This window comes from Ctenopharyngodon idella, chromosome 17 (genome assembly GCF_019924925.1).
Source record: "Ctenopharyngodon idella isolate HZGC_01 chromosome 17, HZGC01, whole genome shotgun sequence".
In the NCBI taxonomy this organism is placed as follows: Eukaryota; Metazoa; Chordata; class Actinopteri; order Cypriniformes; family Xenocyprididae; genus Ctenopharyngodon; species Ctenopharyngodon idella.
The window spans coordinates 21382692-21407019 of NC_067236.1; the positions used below are offsets into that span (position 1 = coordinate 21382692).

The window sequence follows — 24328 nt, forward strand, 5'->3', positions numbered from 1 at the left end:
AGGAAGTTATAGTGGAGGATTAGACAAGCTCAAAGAGACTCTGAACAGAAAGCAAATCAGCAGGCAAATGTTACGCTGTGAAGTTTAAGGCTCTAAATCAATGTGAGCTGTTTATTATCCATTCATAGAACAGGAAAAACCAGCTAGAGAGGGGCTAAAAGTGTGGGGACAAATAGGCTTGCACTGTGAGGAACAATGCTCAGGAAAAGGAGACACAAAAACTTGAGTAAATCTAACCAAATTATCTTTGCTAACTTATCTGGGACATATCTGAATAGATGCTTGATTTCACTGCATAATGAGCGTGTTAGTTTTACTTTGGAAAAGCAGAGGCATGCCCAGGCATGGTGTTATGGATATGATTTCCTGTACTGGTCTCAAAATGTAGGTTGGAGATTTCTGCTAATTCAAGCAGTTTACCTGAACAGCGCAGCCCAGTATCAGCAACAGCAGTCTCTTCAACTCTTCCATGCTTTTACCTGAGGGATTAAAAATCACAAGAATTGAGAATAAAGGTACTATAAATAAAACAACAGAAATTAAAGAACTAAACACACCAACTCTTTTACAAATCACACAAACCCTTTGAAATCAAGTTATTTTTAATTACTTTTTTGAAGCTTGTGTCTGTGTGTGTTGGTGAGTTTGTTTGTGTCTGGCAGTCTTAGACTAATAAATACTCTGGAGAGAATGGAGCGGGTGTGGGGGTGCTGTCGCCATGGCAACCATTTGTTGCTCGACGCCACCCCACCCTACAGCGTACCCCCCTTTACACAGACAGCAGAGGAGGAGCTCTTTACCAGCCGTGGGGAAATGACTATTGTCCACTACAAGTGAAGCTTAATGTAAAAACACAAACATCAGAGAGCTAAACGTTGCACAGGCAACACAAGATAAGAAACACAAACACCGGCATGTTAAAACCAGGCCTTCTGTGAAACATATTCATAACACAGTCATTTTCTATGGAAACCATTACTCCCTGACATCTTTTCATAACTAGAATGTTGTTATCAGTAGCCCATTGAACAAAATTTACAGAAATAAGCAACCGGGAAAAAAAAAAAAAAATACAGCAACCAGGAAAAAAAAAATGAATCTCAGACTGTTTTGATAACCTATCACAAGCAGAGAATGACACCATAACCATGATAAGGGTTAATTTTGTATATGCAAAACCATTATACAACATTCTGTAAGTAGCAAGCATGAGCAGAGAAGGAAATCTAGTCTATGCACATACTCATAAAGGTCAAACGGCAGATCAGATACATACCTCATTATAACAAAGGCCTGTTATATGTGTTTGTCAGTAGTCTACTGTACCATATGTATTTTGGAATATAACATGGGTCACCTATGAGACCGATTTAAATGCAAACCTTAAGGTGATGACACACGGGGCAACTTTTTGAGCAATGTTGTCGGACAATGTTGCAGAGCGATGTTGCTTGGGCACTTTCCCATTGAGATTTCGATCCAAAGTATCCAATTTGTTGCACATTCTCAATGGGAAAGTGCCCAAGCAACATTGCTTAAAAAGTTTTCCCCGTTTATCATCACCTTAACTTCTGTAGTATATTTGCTAATAATATATTTAATAAGCAATTCAAAGGGGTACCTCACTGCTGGCAAAATGGGCTTTTAATAAAACTTGGCTGCTAGTAGGGCTGGGACAATACATCGATTCTCGATTGATACAATGAATCTGGATCGATTCTGATATTTTCTCTATTTAACAGATTCTTAGCTTAGTTTTAACAGTAGATGGCGCTCTAGGCTAGTTTTTAACCGTACGCTCAAATGCTGATGAAGAAAACTGCTAGACATCGATCGTGATCATGATCATGCATTCGGCTGAGTCATGTGAGTGGTTAAATATACTTGCACCTCGGCTCAGAATGCTTTTATGACGCGAGATTTGTAATTCGCTTCAACCTTTTCGAACTTTATGAATGATTATTTTAGGTTGAAGTGGTGTGTGTAAAAGAACTGAAAGCAGGCAGTGTACGAGTGTTTCTAAAGCATGTATAGTAGTGCCATCTGCTGTTAAAAACTAAGTTCAGAATCGATTCGAGAGAGAATCTCAATACATCGGAAAATATCAGAATCATCCAGATTCTTTGTATCGCGAATCGAGATTCTATGTATTGTCCCAGCCCTAGCTGCTAGGCAGGAAAATAGGAAGGAATAGGTAGGAAACTTCAACACCCATAATGCACTGGGCACGACGCTGTCTAAGGTCACTCCCACCAGTCTGCTATTGACACGCTTGACCAAATCCCACCTTGCTTTAGGAGGAAATACTTCTTAGCAAACTTTTAGTTATAATGTTGTCAACTTGCATTGTAGAATTACACGACGGAAAATCTGAAAACCCCCCATGTTCGTAGTCAACATTTCTGTTGTTGGGATGACCATGAACACAGTATTTTAGACCAAACGGAAGGGGAAAAACTGAAAGAAACTGCCGTTCTGTCAGTTCCACCTAAAGCAAAACATCATTGCGTACAGGTAAGAAAGCTGTCGCCATAATGTTCTATTTTTTCAGTGATAAACCTACCCTTACAATAACTGTTCTGCTAATAACCCTCAGCCAATCTGACCACCCGTGTGCAGATATACAAAAATGCTGGAGTTTTCTCAAAAGCCCTGAAGCTTTTGCTGAGAAATACACGTACATGCACTACCAACATTGTAACAATACAAAGCGGGTTGAAAAATCGGCAAAGTTACTCTATATTTTTACTCTATATCACTTGTTAACACTATCTATACATTTTTTATTACACAGCTCTCTTGATTCTGACTGCAAGCATTGCAGCATTCTACAGTCAAATATTTTTGAACAATTGTCAGATTAAAGATTTATAATTGACTATAATCCCAGACCATATTTCCTAGTCATTCTGGTTTCATGTCTCTAGCTGCTCTGCTGTCAACAGCAAGATCCCCAGTCAGCGCTTAGGGCTGGGTTTGGTCCCAAGAAGCTTCCTCTGGCCTTTCTCCTTTCCTCCTGCCATTACAAGGTCCACAACACGTGTTTCCTTCCCCAGAGAGCCCGAACCTTGTCCGCACACCCCCATATCAGAAGGTGAAAGGGTGTTTATGAAGGCCGGTGTGTGCGTGTGAGGTGGTAAATGAGGAGGTTTGATCAGTAGGGCGTACGTTTTGCTTTGGGGCATGACGGAAAGTGGTAGTAGGTGATTTATAGTTACAATAGTGAAGATACAGCAACTGATCCAGATAAAAGTTAGCTTTCTGAAGATATAAATACATTTATCACACATATATTTAGATGTAGTTGAACTGAAATGTAGTTTAGCTTGAGAACAATGCAGTTTATAAACACATTATATAACGTTTAAAATTTTAATTTAAAAATGTACTTAGTCAAATCAGAAAGGCACCCATTTTGTACCACAATCTAGTGGCTTATTTACAATTACATGACTAAGCAATACCTGATAATGGGTCCTTGGCGATGGCCAGCACATTGGGCAGGTTCATGACGATGAGCTGCTGAAGATGCTCCTGAAAGAAAAAACAAAACATGCTTATTGTACTTTTACTGCACTGTGATGGCACCTTAAACAAATAACCTATGTAAAAGGACAACAGTGAAAGGACGAAGTAGGCATGAATCAGACCGAGAGATAGCTGGGCAGGCCAGGTGTCAATATTTGGGACGAGTACCTAAAACAGGGTCAGTGGTAACGTGGGAACAGGAAACTCCTACTTACAAACAGACAGGCAGGAAATCAAAATGGAAACGGGATGCATTAGCAGCCCCAGACGAGGTATGTCTTGGGTGGAGAACATCAAATTCCAACATACAGGGAAAATATGAGCTAGGCAATATGCAGGAAATATGCAGGAGTGTACGTGTGCCCATGTACTAATGGACTTGACTTCAGGCACAATGGCCTCCAGGGCAACAAAGCTCAACAAAGTACACAATGAACAAGACCAAACAGGTCCAATTGACCAAACCCTTCATTCCAAAATACACTTAGATAAGAGCACTGACATCAGCGACAGAATCACATACCAGATTTATTGTTTCTGTGCAACTGACATGAAATAATAAGCAAGAATCTTTTTTGAAAGCAGAACCATGCTTTATCACAGATCTTGTGGGGATTATTTATATTACACATTCACATAAAACATGATTTTATACATAATAATGTGTTTTATATCATTTCAAAGGATTAGTTCACTTCTGAATTCAAATTTCCTGATAATTTACTCACCCCCATGTCATCCAAGATGTTTATGCCTCTCTTTCTTCAGCCGAAAAGAAATTAAGGTTTGTAAGGAAAACATTCCAGGATTTTTCTCCATATAGTGGACTTCACCAGGGTTCAGTGGGTTCCAAACTGCAGTTTTAATGCAGCTTCAAAGAGCTCTACATGATCCCAGATGAGGAATAATTGTCTAATCTAGTTAAAACGTTTGGTCATTTTCTAAAAAAAGTAAAGATTTTATACTTTTTAAACCACAAATTCTCATCTTGCACTGCTCTGCGATGTGCCACGCATTACATAATCACGTTTGAAAGGTAGGCTGAAGTACCGACCCAGTGTTTACAAAGCAAACGTGCAAAGACAAAGTCAAAACGGCCTTACAAAAACAAAAACAAAAAGTGCAAGACCAGCATTCGTGGTTAAAAAGTATATACTTTTTTTTTTTTTTTTTTTTTTTTTAGAAAATGACCAATCGTTTCACTAGATAAGACCCTTATTTTTGGCTGGGATTGTGTAGAGCCCTTTGAAGCTGCACTGAAAATATATATCCAAATATATATGGACCATATTTGGATATAGTGAAGTCCACTATATGGAGAAAAATCCTGGAATGTTTTCCTCAAAAACCATAATTTCTTTTTGACTGAAGAAAGAAAGATAAAAATCTTGGATGACATGGGGGTGAGTAAATTATCAGGAAATTTTAATTCTGAAGTGAACTAAGTTTTAAAATTGATATTATAGTCCATTTTGTTGTTCCATTCTGTTGTGCTTTGTCTTGCTATTTTTGAATGTAAGAACACATCTGCTTGTAAACAAGCCTGATTAAACAGGACATCCTTGCGACGGATTAGACATAAAGGCAACCCACTGACTAGTCAGTTTCCAAATATGTGCTTCTGTACATCCCTAGTTTCAACAAACTCATGTCATGCTGTAGGCACTAGGCAGATGGACACACACTCTCACCCAAGTGCATGGCTACACAGCTAATGAGAAAGTGTGCTATCCCATTTGACATCATCAAGCCTGGACCCCCTGCTGACAACTCCATCTTCATCTCACAGGAGTGACTCCCAGGGGAGGTCTTTGTGTATAGAGACCAGAGACATGACCCTCATCCAGTATAATAGAGCAGCCCCAGCTGAGGCCAGGGCCAGACCACACTGCCTTTGTCAAAACAGAGGCCTGCGAGCATTCCTTTCTTTACTGCCGTCCTCACAAACACTGAGAATACTTCAAATGTAACGAACCAAAAACTCTTATTTTATCATCTAGCCTACTTCGGCTGCAAGGCTGAACATACTTATAGGTAAAGGAGTTTTAGCCTAATACATCGGTTTTAATGTTTTCTAATGATAAACCAGTAGTTATTGGTAGACAAACTCTTTGGATTGTTACGAGACATGTGACATAAGAACCAATAGGCTTTGACATCATAACTGGTACACAAAGCTTCTTCATGCTGCAACTTTAAATGTGAAATAACAAAGGGTATTTGACAGCTACGATGTTGGGAATTTTCAGAGAATAATGACTTTCATTCTGTTCCACACTTCAAAAGATTTAGAATAGCCAGTTGCTATTCGTATGTAGGGATGCACCGATATAAAACTTTGGCCAATAAAAATGGTTCATTTATTATTTTATAGCCGATTCTACACTTTGTCTAAATAAATGAAAATAAATAAAATTAAGTATCAGAGTATTAAGTATCTAGTATCAGAGGCAATGTTATTAAGTTATTAGTGTCTCTAAAATGTACCCTGAATATTATATACACTAAATATAAATATATATTAATTTTAAGATTTAGATGATAGTAATATAAAAATACACTAAAAATACAGGATGAGAGCATGTACAATTAAAAATCCAGTAATTAAAAATAGTGGTCGATAAATACTATATCCAATATCGAACAATACCAATGAATTAAAATAATTCCAAAGTCGACCAAAAATGATGTATTACCAATATATCATTCTTAAGGTGCAGTCACATTAGAGAAATTTGCCATCATCTAATTTTGGCGAAATTTCATGAGCAAAATGTGTCTATTTTCAATAAAAGATGCCATATAACCAGCGAATCCATATTAAATATGTTGTGAAATCTGCATGGAAAAATCTTTCACCTTTACATGAAATACCTGATCGCATGGATTTTTATAATTTGGTATTTGTTTTGTCCTTTGAAGAATTTGAGAGCGATGATCACCATAGGCTTACATTGTATCGAAAAAGCAGCATCAACATTCTGCTGAACTTCTCTTTATATCGTACACAGAAGAAACAAAGTCAAACAGGTTTAGATTGACATAAGAGTAAGAATGTTCATACTTTTTGATGAACAACAACTTTCATTTCATAAATTCAGTTCAGTCCAAGTCTAATTTGCATCATTACATTGTATTTATACACATCAGACATTTTCTACATATCATCAAAACTAATGTTTCTTTACAATATATGCAAGACGAACCTTACAATCCACTTGAGTAATCTTGTCGTTCCTGTATTTTCAGGACCACTGATGTAAGACCACTTCTGAGATAACTATGCACACAGGAACAAGCAAGGCACTCTGGGAAGAAACTTAAGTGTTTTTGACTGACAGCCAGTCTGGTGTGTATAATTACATAAAGGTGCACATTTCAACTTGAGGAGAAAAAGCTCTTTACGGTGTTTGATTCGACAGCTGCACCATGATGGGGTGTGTGCGGTAGTTTGACGTTAGGCGGTCTCTTCATAAACACCTCATTCTTTAATAGCCAGTTAACCTGATCACTGCTGCTAAATTCAAGCAGGCTAATTACTAGATTTGAGTCATATGCAAGACGAGGAGGCTTTCATGCCAGCGTCGGTATCTGGTTTCAACTAACAGCTGAGGATGGAAAAAATGATGAAGGATCAGTTAACATTCCTTACCTGACAGAGACAGGCTTAGGGAACTTAAGGTTCCTACGCGATTTCAGATACATTACCACTGTAGAAACTACTGTATATATACACAACAAAAAGAAAACAACTCTAAATATAATGTCACCACAAAGATAACCTTTCATCATAGCAGATAATAACAAGACGACGCTGGACCTGCAATTGCATCATTACTGAAAATTACCTGCCTGAAGTAAATTATTGATGGACATGTATCCATATCACAGTGCCAGCAAGGTGTTGGTTGAAAGACCAACTTCTAATCTAGCCAAAGCCCTTTGAAAACAAAATGACTAAGGAAGACAAAATTCGAATATAGCTGTGAGCAGCAATTATCAGGGTTCGAGCACTTTAAGGCCTTTAAGCACATGTGTAAAAAGGTATAATGTTTAAATTAGTAAGCCCTTAACCATCTCGATCATAGATGGAAAAGACCATTTACAGGCAATTTACCATAGGAAATATATGGTTTATAAAGCTTTTTAACAGTTATCGAGGTTGAGCCAAAACTAGTTCGGCTTTTGAAATAATCTCCAATATTTAACGAACGATTCGATGGACATCGGCGGTCCTAGAGGCAAAGTTTCTCAGAATGAGGAGTTCTACCATGTGGTATGAATGTTGTGGGCTTCTGCAAAAAAACGTGCGATACACAATCCTTTATGCACGTGAAAAACGGCAAGGCGCCCCCGGTGGCCGATTTCTTTTGAATTTCTCACAGGCCTCTAGGGCCGTGAGTCGAACAGGCCCAGTGAGTTTCATTCCAATCGACCACCATTAACCTTGTCTGATATCTGCTCAAAATTCATTGGCCAATGGCGGACATGTTTTTTGAGATATGTCAATGTCCTCATAGACAATCATGGCACCTTGGACGAAGACACTGTATGCCAATTTTCAAGTCAATTGGACTAATGGTGAAGTAGCTATAGCCATTGTCAGTTTTTTTTGCTGTTATAGCGCCATCAAGTAGCCAGTCATTGTGTCCTTTTCACACGACCACAGAATAAGTTCTTACATAGGTGTGCTGAGTTTGGTGAAAATATCTCATTCCATTCACGAGTTATAGCCATTTTAGTAAAAGTGGCTCCCCCTACTTAAAACGTTTTGGCAGCCCTTAGGGACCGTGAATTGAAATTTCAACCTTTTTTTGATAATTATTGACAATCAGACTGCAGAGAATCTCAGTGCACGGGTTTGGTTCTGACCAGGCCAAAAACCTAGTACTAGCTCGCAAAAGTAGGTTTTTCAAAAAAAAAAAAAAAAAAAATCCAAAATACCTGAAAATTTCATCACAACGATGAGCGAATCCGAGGCATGCATCGTGTCCGCCTTGAGCCAAGGATTTGAGAACACCAGGAGTTTTGAGCCATTTCGTACTTTTGGCCGCTGTAGCGCCCCCGTCAGGCCGATCGGGGCGAGCCTTGGTGACGTTGTAGACGGTGTGAGTACTACCAGCCCTCAAAGTTTCAAGTCTCTACGACTAACGGTTTAGTCTGCGCGATCACTTTAAGGGAGAATGCTGATCCTTGGAAATTTTAACAATTACAATAGGGTTCCAGCGCTACACGCTTGAACCCCTAATAAAAAGGAGGAAAATCAAAGCGAAAAGAGCGGAAGGAATAGCGTAAAGCCAATGTTTTGATTTCACACTGAGGAAATATGGGATTGTTGGTTTTGCTGGCCTCCTAAACTTCACTAAACATTCAAATGGCATTTTCCACTGTAAAATCAGGACAACTATAACCTTGGCACCTTCATACTTTGTTACGCCATTGGAACATCCACTAAAAATGAGGTCATGATGCAACTGGTCAGAATAGTTGGAAAGTTTCATAGAAACTTTCCTGAGCTCATTTCCTCTGTTGCCATGTGGAACAATGCCTGAACGGTAAAGTAGGACAGGAGCACTTGTGCTGTTCAGACCTTTGGCTCTGGGGCTACCCACCCCCCGCTGGCTTAAGCATTATGAACCGGTGCAGTTAACACATGATCATTATCTATATATTGGGAGTGGACGTTGGCATTCAGGATGGTTGAGACACAAATAGTCTAAACTGATCTTAAAAACAACATAAAATCAAAATTAACTTCACTTACTTCTTTACACAAATGTTCCTGTTTATATCGATCAGTGCGGTTTCATCAGTGCATGTTATTTTATGGGGAAAATAAGTTTTTCGGTAACAAAATGTTACTTTCCTCACATGTGATGTTATGTTTCTGCTGACATGATCAAAGTTGTGCGGGCTGGGAACAATCAAATCCAATTATATCATAACCTAACATGATTCCATCTAATCACATCCACTGATAAAACCAAGTCCCACCCTACATTACTTCCTGCTGTTAAAATGTGTCACATTACAGGAGTCAAACGCACTGTGAATAGAGTTTCATGTATTTAAATTACATGTTATGTGTACACTACCATTCAAAAGTTTTGGGTTAGCAATTCTATTTTAAATAAATCCTGTTTTTTTATTTTCTATTCATCAAATAATCCTAAAAATAAATAAATGCATCACACTTTCCACAAAAATATTAAGCAGCACAACTGTTTTCTACATTGATAATAATCAGAAATGTTTCTTGAGCACCAAATCAGCATATTAGAATGATTACTGTTTTTACTTTGCCTTAGTCATCATAAGAGACATTAAATGAATATTATTTTATGGCAATTATCAAAAATATTTGAAGTTTAGTGTACTAAAATGGACTGAGAATGAATTCAGAAGGAGAAACATGAGAATATGGGATTGGGTATTGACAAAAACATGATAAGAAAAAGAAAAAGGTACACATCACTCTTCATCTGAGATAAAAGGATGGATGGAGAAAAGGGCTGTGGGGGCCATGGGACTCCTCTCCAGTAGTAATAAATCAATAACACAGCAGTGATGGAGCTCTGGGATCAACACACTACTGCCAATCACATTTCTCCCCCTAACATCAAGTAACATCAGCAGCTTCCGCTTTGCCCAGTGAGACAATACCAGAAAACTAATGGTCTCAGAAAAATGAATCACTGGGTCACTGAGTATGTACGTGCTCCCTGTAAGGATGTTATTTTGGATTCCAAATTCAAGTAAATATTTAGCTTGATGGGTAGAAAGTCAAAGCAAATTGACCGTTCATGCTTATCACAATACAAACACGACTAGAATAGGACAAGCTCAGATGAATAGAAGTGAGTAACGGGAGTATTCAGAGCCATTGTGTTCCATTCTGAGACTGCAGCCATCACAGATACAGGAATGAGGAAACGCAAGAATACTTCACACGAGAAACCGGAGAATGTTTGAGACGGTACTGTTGCTGGACAATAAACAAACGCATACAAAAGGCTTACTTCACTAATCTATGGTTGCAAATCTGTATTTCAATCATTTATTTTGTAAATCTGAACAGAGCCCCAGATCTTTGAAAGGGGTTTAGAATTTTTAATAAAATGTATTTTTTATTTATTTATTTATTTTTTTAACATTTGATTTGTGTGTTAGTTTATATGCAAACTAGGGTGTTGTAATATACCGGAAATGACAATAACAGGGATATTAAAAAAATAAAAATAATAATAATGATCATGTTTATACTACACACACAATAATATTGTAAATAATCGGTTGGACTTTACTGATATATTTTTTCACAGATAACGATAATATCATTACTGTAAATCATTTTGGCTACGACAATAGTGTAGTGAAAATCTGATATAATGACAGCCCAATTGCAAACATATATACACATATATATATATATATATATATGTGTGTGTGTGTAATATATATATATATATATATATATATATATATATATATATATATATATATATATATATACACATATGTTTCACAAAAGCTGCTAATTTCTCAAACAGCAAACACGCATTTCTTCAAACGAGGTGCAATTTTCCCAAAACAATAGACAAATACAAAACGATATGTTTAGGAAATATTTTTAAAAAATTATGTACAACATGCATGCTGCTCTGAAAAACTTTATTAAAATTATTAAATCATCATTGTTTTATAAATAAAGTGCATTATGAGTTTTCAATATATCTGAATGTTTTATGGGCTTAAAGTTACTTCATAGTCTTTAAAGTTATGGTTTTGTATTAATAGTTTTGAGAAAAGTGTTTTCTGTAAATGTGTCTTAGCCGCTTGGAGAAAGTGTAAGTTTCATTTTCTAATTTTACACTTGGAGAAAAGTGAAGCAAATGTGCCCCATTGTCATGACTGACACATATGCTGGTGCCAAAAAGGGGCTAATCAATGGTCATGGTGGTCCTCTCCTCTGTTACAGTGACCCACATTGCAGTTTTGCCTGAGGGTTCTTCATATGCAATGGAGAAACCCACAAATGATCAATATCTAATTCACCAGACCAGATCATGCCACATGTTCACCCTGAGCTGTGGTTATGATTTAGACTTTGGCACAGCTTGATTTAGATTGCTCAAATAGCAAGTGTCTACGCCTGTTTATGCCCGTTTGTGTTATTGAAAGCGAAGGTCAACTTTACCAAATTTGTGGTCCCATTTCTATGTGTACTAAGTGACCCAGTGTTCTATATTCACCCTCCTGTGGAGTAAACCACAGGCTGACTACAGCTCTGTACATGAACACACACCCACATGGTAGATAGATTTAAAATAAGCCCAATCCACTGAGCTCCTGTACAAACACTGCAGACAACATTAGAACCTAAACAGTTCTATATACTCTCGGAATGGCATGTTTTCAAAAGCGCCAAATATACTGCATATAGGGGTGTGACGAGATCTCGCAAGATTAAAATGTGACGAGATTTCTCGTCGAGGTGAAAAGCTGTCTCGTGATATTGCCATGATGGAGTGTGAGGGTGAAATTAGTATAGAATATGCCACCACTACGTTTACATTACGCCTCCACTGTTGTTTTGTTTTTTATAGAAATAAAAACCATTTAATTCAGTTGGATAACGGTCGCTTCAATTCCATCCAGTTCATCCAACACGAGCTGCAGAGTCATACGTAGTGCAGCAGGAATCAGAGTTCACGGATCACGTGACGAGATGACTGACAAGACCATGGCGGAGGATTCGTTGCACAACAGAGCCTAAGCATCTGACAAATGTCTTGTATTGTAGCACCGCCACTCCCTATTCAAAGAGAACGCGTGAAAGTAAAAAACGAGCGCGTATTCAAACGCGTTCTCTATCGATATGGTTCACCCGCACTGCGTCGCTAGACGCTAGGTGTATTTTCATTTCATGCCAACTTTAATCTTTATTGCAGTGTTTCATATTTAGTTCATTTAAAGTCCCCCTGTAGTCAATAATTTTCATCTCTTAAAACTCATCTTTGACCACCAAAATGACATATTTATACATTTTTTTTCCTGTGAAATTTTTCTTAAAATAGCTTGAATAGAACTCATTTAGTATACACGGATCTATGAATATGCTAATTAGCCCCGCCTCCACTCACTCGCACAAGCTCAGAGATCCACTCGGTCAACTTACTGAGGTAAACAGCACAATGGTATCATTTTTTACAACGTCAGACACATAACGGTAATTAATATGATTAGCCTTTTGCTTTACTACGTTATCAAACAGCTAATAATGTGTTGCTAATGTTACACAAACCATGAACGTCAGTGGGGAAAGGCATATAGTTCATCATAACATCGTAATGTATTGTAATATCACACACACCCTATATTGCTAAATATACCTGATTTTTCATATAAACAGAAAAATTTACCGGTATGTCTTCGAGACTCCCCTGCTTCGCAGCATGCTAAATATGCTAAAGCCTGCCGACACGTTGACGTGATTGGTTACAAGGTAGTTTGTGACATAAGAAACACCGGAAATTTCAAACCGCGTTTTTGAAACTGTTTTTAGATCACTGCAGTTTTATAGAGAAAATACTCAGCAATGATGTTGACTTATGAATTTGCACATGGTTTGTCTTAAAGCATTTTAAAAACACAACATAGACATATAAACAACATTAAAAACTTGATTTTCACCACAGAGAGCCAATAACCAATATGTTGTATATCTCTCTAAAGGACATAAAGGAATTCAGTGGTCCTTCACGTTCAAAGCAGAACATTTGGATCATTTTTTAACACACAATATAGCAGTGTCAGTCACACTGTTTCTGTTTTAGGATGTGTAATTTGAGCCCATATTCAAGGATCTATTGGCAGAATATGGGGAGACATAAAAGCTGGAAACCACATAAAGACCAAGACGTCACATAGTGTCCGAACAGAGGAGCATAAATAAATATCAGTCGCTAACAAGTGAACAAACTGTACATAAAGAGCCCAGGTAAGCGCTGCTGCTGCTATGTGACACAGTCGCATGTGATGTCACCACTTCCTGTTATCAGAAATCTTATTGCTTTTTTGAAATCTCCACAAAGCACTAAGACCACAATAACAACAAAGCATAATGCATACATAAAGTATTTAGGTTTCTGTAGTTGCTGAGGCAACTTTTTAAAGTCAAGAAAACTCAGAATTAAAGGATTCAACCCCAAATCCATGTAAAGAACAAAAACACAAATGGTTTAGAAAGGGAAACCTAATTCTTACAGGCTCTGTATGTGCATGGACACACCAGCTTTCACCTCCCATTGACTCCGAGGGCAACAGCAGGGACAGAAGGGAGAGAAAGAGAGGCATTCCAGACTCCTTGGCAACTACAATTGACCTAGAGAGCCATACCACCTCCCTCTTTACCCCAATTCTTTATTAAATAAAAGCAGCCTAGTGGAACCTCCCCCCAACACTGTCCCATTCCACAGAGGTAGAGTGACTACCACAGCAGCTGGACCAAATCTGTGTAGATGTTCAGATCCCGGCACCTTGGGATCAAAAATACATCCCAGTGGAGGAGAAAGAGACTTCTTGACTTGACCAAGAGGAGGGGGGCTAGGGGGGCTTCAACTATTACCTTTTAAAGACACATTGATCTTTGACCAGTGGCCTACACAGGACATGTTTGCTACATGTGTCACATTCGGAAGCAACAGATGTCCATCAAAGACAGGGGGAAGGCTAGAGTTGCTCCATATGGCAGCTAATAAATAGAGAAACCTTCAGTCTGGAGTTATCTGGAGCAAAAACAAGGGGCGACAATAGACATACAGACACACAGATCTCATAAAACAATACAGACTCAGACATGACCTGATTTATGCAATCAAGTATCATATATAATGAGCATGTATAACAGGCAACGGTTATAAAAATAAAAAAAAATAAAAAAAAATAAAAAAAAAGTTGTTGTCTTGTCGGAATGATTAACTTTGTGTACTGTTGAATGAATATTAGTCAGAATGGCAAGAAAATACTACTTATTTAGCCAGTTTATGAGGCGACAAGTTTGTCACATAACTACATTTCCCATCATTCTCTGAAGCAGATAACGTTTGATAAAATGCACAGATAAAGCATTAATTACACACCTAACTTCATGTCTTTATCTCTTCCATGTTAATCAAGAGTTTGTCCTTCTGCGAATGTCACACAACACTCGAGCTGCACTAGGAAAACCATAAAAAGCATGCTGTGTAGCGAAGCATCATGGAAGTAGTGAAATTCAAGGTACACATTTTATGCTGTGCAAAGCGTTGTGAGTATGAGAGAGCGTACAAACAGACTCTACACACCGCTCTGATTGGCAGTGAATTGTGATTGTGTCATTCAGTGTAAACAGACAAATTGTTTGTTGCTTCACACCTGGTCAGGCCATGCGCATCAATTGCTCTTAATTTTATTGCACTAGAAAGTGACAAAGTGAAAAAGAATTTCTCTTATTGCATTGTAATTACAACTTCCAAAGTCATACAGCAAGTAGAAAATTCCCAGGAAGACTTGAAAAAGACTCATTAGGGTTTTACATTACAGCTTTTCCTGAGCCTGGTCTCCATTCTCTTGCACAACGTGTGAAACTGTGATCTCATTAAACACGTGAAAACATGATGCGCCAAAGTCTGCAGTAGCAAACTTTCTGGTCTATCAGCTTGGAAATCCACAGACAAGTAATTGGACAAGTCACTTTTGTGTAGAGAAAATCTTTGTATCATGTAATTGTTAAGTGCTGGCAGATATGAGAAAGAGAGAGGCAGAGAAAATGCAAGAGATGGAGAGGGTAAAAGAATACAAAAAAAAGACAGCTTTAAAGCAGTCCAGGAGGCTTTGTTTATGAGTTTGTCTCTGGAGGGGGTTTCCTCTGTTCAGGGACAAACACACAGGCCTTTTAAAAGTAGTGAATAAGAGCAAGTGTATGTTCATATCAAAGCGACATTTTGAGTACTAAATTAGTCAGGCATTACGAGACGCAGCCAAAATGATGTGTCACATCTACATCCTGAACTGAAGCAGATCATGCAGAAATGAAATGAAGTGTTCGAGGAGAGCCCAGGTATATGGCAAAAGGGAAACTGTACACCTCTGGGAACAGCCATGTCATCTCCACTGTACGCGAGCAAACAGCGGAACAAAGAGCTAGCAAGCTAGCTCAAAGAGACACCTCCCTTCTTTCAGAGCTACATTGAAGCAAAACCTGTAAAAACCCGCCAAGTGTGTGAGGAACGGCAATTCGACACATGACTGTCCTCATTTACAGGCTTGCGTGAGGATTATTCACAAATTCTACAAATGAGTCTTAACCACATCCTTTCAGAGAGCTAGTGAACTGAATCAAACCGAGCAGATTGTACATGTGGCGACAGTGAAGAGGGGTTTATGCTCTCACAATATTGCATATGGAACGGAGGAACGCAGCCAATTACAGACTGGAAGGGAACGTTTAAAGTAGACTTTCGGGCTAGATGAAAAGGGCACGTGTAGGGGCAACCCTTGAAACCAACCGATAAACAAAAACAGCTGGCACGTTATTGTCTGAGACAAACTTTCAGACACATTTTCGAATGAACCATTCTAAAACAAAACAGCTTCGACTGGATGTCCATACATGATGTTAAGTGTTGTTGTGGTCCACTGTAGTTCATTATGCATGGGCCCTGGGCAGATCAGGGGCCCGGCAAGGCCACATATCTCATGTTCCAGCTCTGACAGGAGTCAGCTTACAGGAGCTCATGCTCTCAACAACTTGCTCTTCAGACAATAGGCAGGGAGGAACCAACATACTACCCATCCCCTCCCCCAGAGGTCCATTGTTCCCACTGTCTGTAGCCCTGATCTCTGTGGTGGGATGCTTTCTGGCGAGCGAGCACAGAGTCATTTTAGAGCTAATGAGGGGAGAGCAGAAAGTGTGGCCAGACAGCGAGAGATGACACTGGGACAGTCCAACCTACAGTCTGAACAGATTATTCTACATTCTCAATTCCTCGATGAAACTGGGGCAAATCTGGTCGGTGTAGATTAAATCACCCAATGTGAGGGTTTAGGCTTAAACCTAAATCTAGGCTAAGCTGGGTGAATGCATCATTTTGGCATTAGATATTGAATACATGTAATCTGGAATCTCTTTCGTAACCTACCGTGAGACAGGCATTCAAGTTCAGATCACGAGTCCTTTGAAACTATCCAGAGCCTATCAATGATCTGTGGGATCTAAACTTAAAGGGTTAGTTCACCCAAAAATGAAAATTCTGTCATTTATTACTCACCCTCATGCCGTTCCACACCCGTAAGACCTTCGTTAATCTTCGGAACGCAAATTGAGATATTTTTGTTTAAATCCGATGGCTCCGTGAGGCCTACATAGGGAGCAATGACATTTCCTCTCTCAAGATCCATTAATGTACTAAAAACATCTTTAAATCAGTTCATGTGAGTACAGTGGTTCAATATTAATATTATAAAGCGACGAGAATATTTTTGGTGCGGCAAAAAAAAAAAAAAAAAAAAAAAAAAACGAATTATTTAGTGATGGCCGATTTCAAAAGACTGCTTCAGGAAGCTTCGGAGCGTTATGAATCAGCGTGTCGAATCCGCAGTTCAGAGCGCCAAAGTCACGTGATTTCAGCAGTTTGGCGGTTTGACACGCGATCCGAATCATGATTCGACACGCTGATTCATAACGCTCCGAATATGTTTTTAGTACCTTTATGGATCTTGAGAGAGGAAATGTCATTGCTCCCTATGTAGGCCTCACGGAGCCATCGGATTTAAACAAAAATATCTTAATTTGCGTTCCGAAGATCAACGAAGGTCTTATGGGTGTAAAACGGCACGAGGGTGAGTAATTAATGACAGAATTTTCTTTTTTGGGTGAACTAACCCTTTAAGAGGATGTTGTTTTTGATCTACCTGGGCTGCAGTAGTACATGCACCAGAAATAGAGTGATCACATGTCCATATCTTTATCCAAAGAGAACCAATTAAGACCATCTTTAGTCATTACCACAAACCCGCTTTAAAATATTGTTTCTCAAGTAAATGTGAGTGACACTCATGCTTGGCAACTTGGCAACACAATGGCCAGAAGTTGTGGGTAGTTGCCGGGGATATGCTAGGGTGTTCTGATACTGCTTTCCCACCAAAATGGTGCTGGTGCAAGAGCCAGTTCCTGGTTAGGGTTTGTGGAAGCAAACCTGTGTTTCCACTGACTTGAGAACCAAATGGTAAAGTAAAGGGATTTCGCATCGGAGGAACCTTTTTGAAGTTCCTAGAACTACTGGTGGAAGTACCCGGATTTTGCCGTGTTTGCACCGCAGGAACTAGGAATGATTTTAGTTCTAGGAACTCCATTTGGGGGAAACTAAATTAGCTCCTATTTCAGAGTAGGCTCTAAACCAGCACTAAAGAAACTACCAGTGATGTGAGTGTACGTTGATTGATCAAACGCATGTCAAACACCGGCACCCAGCAATTTTAAAGAGCCGTAGAAACATATGTACTTCACGAACATGAAAAACAGCGATAACAGCATTTACCTGATGTTTGTACACTCTAAAAAAAAATGCTGGGTTAAAAACAACCGAAGTTTGGTTGAAAATGGATAAACACAGTGATTGGGTTGTTTTAACCCAGCGGTTGGGTTAAATGTTTGCCCAACCTGCTGGGTAGTTTTATTTAACCCAACTATTGTTTAAAAATTACTGTACTGCTTGCTTAAAATAAACGTAAAATATGCTGGAAATTAACATTTATTAATAGGTTTAATAAATGAATATTTGTTAATAAGTTTAATGAATAATTAAACAAACATTTATTTAAATTGCTTATTAATAAATGTTCACCTTTTGATTATTATTGTTGCCTCTAGTAATTATGAGTCCAATTTTTAATTTCCAACCTATTTTGGGTTCATTTTAAGCCAGACATAGGAATTTTTAAACAATAGTTGGGTTAAATAAAACTGCTCAGCAGGTTGGGCAAACATTTAACCCAACCGCTGGGTTAAAACAACCCAGTCGGTGGGTTTGTCCATTTTGGGTTGTTTTTAACCCAGCATTTTTTAGAGTGTAGCATTGTGTTCTTCTCTCCACCCTGATGATATGTAATACTCCAAGTTGTCATAGCAGACTTAGTCTCTTAGCCCACTTTTTGCTCTTTCAGTCGTGTAAATTATGCATTTACATTTCATCTGTTCTCTGTTATCACGAAACCCATGACACACATCAAACACAGCTCCGATCACGGCTCCCTCCTTCCACTGGTTTTTAATGTTTGTAAATGCTGTGCTTAAAAACGCAGTTGTCGGACGCTTCAGAGTTCCTACTTCCGGTGCGAATGCAACCAGGAACATGGCCCGGAGGGAAATTAGTTCTCAGGTGACTATCCTAGTAGCTAGTTCTTATAACTGAGTTTCTAGAACTATTTGGTGTGAAAACCCCCTTAAGAGATTACTTTGTACTTCCTGTGACTACATAAACAGTCACAGGAACATTAATAAAACATTAATAAAACAAATTTCCACTCTTCACCTTCTAATGCAATTTGTTTGTGGTTCCAAAATGGCTCAGTGTTTTCAATCAATGGGAGTCCAAGGGATTTGGTTGCCCGTTTTATTGTAATTGTCTTACAGCTAAAAAAGTAAGCACACCTCTCCTTAATAATCCTCGTGATTTGAGATATGATCTGTAGCACAAACGAGATAAAACAAAAATGCACCAATGTTTAATAATTAGGCTTTGTGGTTTTGAAACAGTATGAGAAAAGTAATAAAGACTCGCCTTAGCACACACCACTAATCAATCACTAAAATCATCTTCCTTTATCGCACTCACTTCCTGTGTTGCTGCTGCATGAACGTGCTCAAATAATATGTGCTATTTTACCCTGCATGTCAACAACCACATTCCAGTTTATAGATCTTTTTAGAAATTAATGACATTGTTCGACTTACTCACATGAGCATAAAAGACCAGTCTACAGCCATCTGCTTATCTCACTGACCTTCTGGGCCATTTCTGTACACAGTGGCTGAGACCCCTGTTGACACTCAGACACAATGTAGTTTATGGCTGAGAGAAAAAGCACTTTGCAAATAGAAAGAATGACAGTTCATCTCAGATTTCTGTCTTGTGGTGATCTCAAATAGAACGCTCCAGTTATTTCTGCAAATCAATCCAAATTAATAGAATGAGGAAGATGACAAATTGATTAGTTCCATTTGTGAATGGTATATTGTCACTGATATTGATTGTGATCATGTAACAGTATAGATACTTGGTATTTACTATTGATTTTCAATAGTGTGGTTAGTGTTGGTATCTATGTCATTGATGGTTCTTAAAAAATATTTTAAAAATGCAATCACTGGCCACATTTAAAACAATTTAAGCAGAAGCTGCACCAAGCAAGCACAAAACTAATGGCTAAACTAATTACATATGTTTGGGGCGAGATATCGCGTTTGAGCAAACAATGGAAAACTTTCCATTATTTTTCCAACTCCATTTGGTGCAAGTTAAGTGTTACTAAATATGGCACTTCAATCCACTGATGTGTCAAATAAGGCAACACATTTGCATAGCAGATGCGTAAGCAATGCACTGATGCGTTTGAATGCAAATTTGTTGATTAAAAAGATACTGTACATGTGGATATAGTACTGCTAGTCTATAAGTATAGCAAAATAAAAAAAATAAAAACTCAACTGATGCTAAATTCATTGCACGGCACAGTTAAATAGTGATTTTAACTCATTTGTACATTTATTGTCATTTAAACATTATAAAAAAAAGACATTCTTTAACACCAGTAAGGAACCTTAAAGAAAAATCCCTTATTGAGTCATTAGTAAACGTATAATATATCCAGGTAATTAATGAATAAATGACATAATAGATTGTAAATTGCAGCTAGCCAGAACATTGAGTCACCCGATCCAGTGTCCACCTCATTTCTTATCAAGATGAAGCAACAGCACAGAAGTGTGTCATGTACTAATTAGGGTCCAAGTTGTCTGTGAGGGACCACCATAGTGTATCACAGTTTAGTAGGACATAAGAGAGAAGATACCAAACAAAGTGTGAAAGACCCAACTCCTGAAGCACTAGACGAAAACAAGCAGGCCAAATCTGCAATGAGAGAGCTAATGTGTAACAAAAGCATTTCCTCTGGTCATTAGCCAAATGTCTTAAGGACAGCATTTCAGAGGGTCTTGAGGCCTGCAGTTCTCATATTACAGTGACCCTTCCCCCCATAGGTGGGTCTCTGGGGGAGCGATTAACACGGGATAAAACAACACATCTGGTTCTGTTCAGCAGAGCATTGACCCAAATCAGATGCTCAAATGTTGCTTTTCTGAAGTCTGTTTCCGGGATCAAATAGGACAGTTTCTCTTGGGCTGAGAATGAGCACTTTGTGTGTGTTTTAGACAAGCCACATGAGAAAAATCGAGACTGTTGAGTGTTTTAATGAATAAACCAAGTTAAAATATAAAATATCTGACAGATAGCAGCACCTCTTTTACAGTGCTTGGTTAAAACAGTACTTACTCCAAGGTGAGGGCACTTCTGTATGAACAAAAACCTCTCAGTTACTTATTACTGAGCCCATTGGGCTAACCCTAACCCTATTAAAAAAAAAAAAAAAAAAAAAAAAAAAAACACTAAGATGAGCTCCACCCAAGCCAAATATGTGGTTAAGGGGGCCTTCCATCACTGGATGAGTGTGTGTGTGTGTGATTACAACATTCTGATGCTCTGCCAAAAATCTTGCATAATATATAATAAGAGGTTATTTTCATATTTCAGCTGCTTACTGCAGAGTGTGCATTTAAACAGGACAAAGAAGGGAACTGTTGGATGGCAAAAGTATACGATGGGACAAAGATGATAGATGTCCCCCACCGATATTTTGAATAGTGGTGAATAAATATGGATTTTTCGATTGACCATGTGTAATAGTGTGCTAACCATATTTAACACGATAATGGGACAAGCGATAAAAGAAAAGCCACAGACCATTTTCTCAATTACTTGGGTTTCGATTTGGGCAGCCCAAACCAATGTGAACTCTCAATGGTCAAAATCCTTAAACCAGTAAAGTAAACATCAAGTTAGAGCTGGACGATTCTGGATAAAATGAGAATCACGATTTTTTTGGTTTCAAATAGAGATCATGACTCTCCCACTATTCTGAATATACAACTAAAGAAACCAACCGTTATTTGAAGCGCCAAGTTAGTTTCAAAAGGTGTTTTGCTCCATTTTGATCGCTATTGTAGACATCAGTGTTTATATCCTAACTTTAACTCTTATCTCAGTACTTCTGTAATAATTTGAATATTTGTAACAACTGTGTGGTTCAAAACTGGTCTCTCTGGCTCAGAGCGACAGCAGATTAAATTCAAGGTTAAATTTCGAAAACTGAAACTACAACGAAAATGCTTAGCATGCTTTAAGTTTGTGTCGCTATGTTTGTGTCATTAGTAAGCTTACATTAAAAATGTCTAGCTGTTCTCTTAAGAATTCTGTTAATTCTGCTAAACTTTAATTACTAAAACTAAAAAGAAATGTGTTCACAAAACAAAAACTAAGCTAAAACTCAATGAAACTAATTGAAAAACAAAACTGAAATTTATAGCAAATTTGAAAACGATATTTAGAATAAAAACGAATTTAAAAACTGCAAAACTATAATAACCTTGATTACATCCTTGCTTGAATGTGTGTGTGTAGGGGAATTATTTATCTATATTTTATTTTAAATTTTAAACAAGTGTGAGTAAAAAAAAAAAAACCCAGACATTTTCCAGCGACTGACACACATAATCAGTCTTCTTTCACTGAGTTGGGATGGAAAGCAGTGAGGTTTGAGCAGGAATGCTTTGGAGACGCTCTGCCAAGAGAAAAGGGGGTCAGATGTGGCAAACGCTTACTCAGATGGTGGGACGCTGCCCAGAACCAACCAAAGCAATCGAAAGATTTCAACTCCCAAAACCAACAACATAAAAGCCTCCTTCCAGCAGTAATTGTGAGTGAGAACTGTTTTCTGAGACCATTTTCTCAGAGTCAATGATACATTTTGTCTAATATGGTGTTGAGAAAGACTGTCCTTTCATGTCTTCCTGTTTTCTTCACAATAATTACTATCATTATGACTACAGTCTCTCATAAAAAAAAACTTTTAGTCTCTTATAGACCACCTTCAACTCCATGAGGTCTTGAAAAGCACTCTCCCTCTGATTTTACCTCAATGAACATACATACATTTCTTAATATCCTTTTAGATTCTAATTCTTAAACTTTTCTTCTGGTCTTGTGACACGGAATGATCCTATACTAATTATACTAATATAATACTAATTACTAATATATTGCGCATCCCTAGTATGTACTATGGATGAGTCAGGATGCAAGCAGGTCCAGCAAGCAACTGATCAGTTAGGAAGGTCAACAAGTACATTTTTCTTCATTTTCAAAGGTTTTTTTCAAATATCAATAAGAAACATGTCTGACTGGTGGCTGCAGACATGACTCTTAACCATGAAATAATGCATGCCGTTTATAAGTGATAAGTCATTCAGACAACCCACCAACTAGCTGATTTTGCTGGTTGCCTTCACATAATATCTCTGCTGGTTGCCTTCACATAATAACTAAGATCAGAAGTTTAGACAGGCTTGACGTAACAGAAACTCTACTATGCGGATAAAAAATAAGGCGCCCAGCTACCCACAATCACAGTCACATCTGCAGACAGGTTTAATCCTCATGACACCAGAATCACCACCTTGTGTCTGCAGAGACCAGCCACTGTCTGCCATCTAATACAACCACAATGCTGTCTTTAATTTTTTTTAAAAAAAGCCTCTTAAGCTCTTGGTTTTTCAAGTACTTTCCCATTTCAACATGACATTGAGGAAGAAATCTTACCTGGTAGTAGTTTTTGATATGCCGGATGACAGTGTTGAGGTTCTGTATTCTCAGGTTGACATCATTGTTGACTTGTTTGTTCACTCGCTGATTCATGGGGCTTGGGTCTCTGTGGACCAAAAGGAACAAGAGTACATCTGAAAATCTTCACGTAAGCACAATTTTAATAGGGCTTGGCAGAATGTTACGACTAACCATCCAACAACCTAATCAATTAATTAGAATGACTAGTTATATCTACCTATCTATCTATACCTATCAATCCATCCATCTATCCATCCCTCATTTTTTTAATGGTTTAATAGACCTAATTATACAGGACTTCCTCAAGACCAGTCAACTAGTCATTCAGACTACCCAACTAGAGGTGGCTACAAATAATCATTATACATCTTTTTGACAGTCTGAGTTGTATTTTTATCCATTTTTCTTTTACTCTCTCTTTGAAGTAATACAAGTCTAGGCTTGTTTTTTTTTTTTAAAGGGGTCCTCGATTATGATTTCACTTCTTTAACTTTAGTTAGTGTGTAATGTTACTGTTTGAGCATAAACAACATCTGCAAAGTTACGACGCTCAAAGTTCAATCCAAAGGGAGATATTTTCTTTTACAGAAATCGCTTTTTAAGGACTACAACAAACGGCTAGTAGGGGCTACAACAAGCTTCTGAGTTGGTGACATCACAAACCCTAAAATTTACATAAACCCTGCCCCCGAGGACACGCAACAAAGGGGGTGAGGCCATGTTGGGCTGCTTTAGAGAAGAGGAAGAGTTGTTATAGTAGAGTGTTGTTTCCGTGCCGTCATTTTACACCGGACTGCTTCACG

The 24328-nt window shown here is 38.2% G+C and overlaps 1 protein-coding gene across 1 annotated transcript in view; it reads right to left on the reverse strand.

The window, feature by feature from the left end:
* The window catches only part of ccdc88c (coiled-coil domain containing 88C), a 72719-nt gene that overhangs the window by 42221 nt on the left and 6170 nt on the right, over positions 1 to 24328 (reverse strand). Inside the window, exons 3-5 of the mRNA XM_051867032.1 lie at positions 23502 to 23610; positions 3465 to 3534; positions 421 to 479 (exon numbers count right to left, since the gene is read on the reverse strand). Of these exons, the coding sequence (XP_051722992.1) occupies positions 421 to 479; positions 3465 to 3534; positions 23502 to 23610 (238 nt within the window). The remainder of the gene's footprint in view (positions 1 to 420; positions 480 to 3464; positions 3535 to 23501; positions 23611 to 24328) is intronic.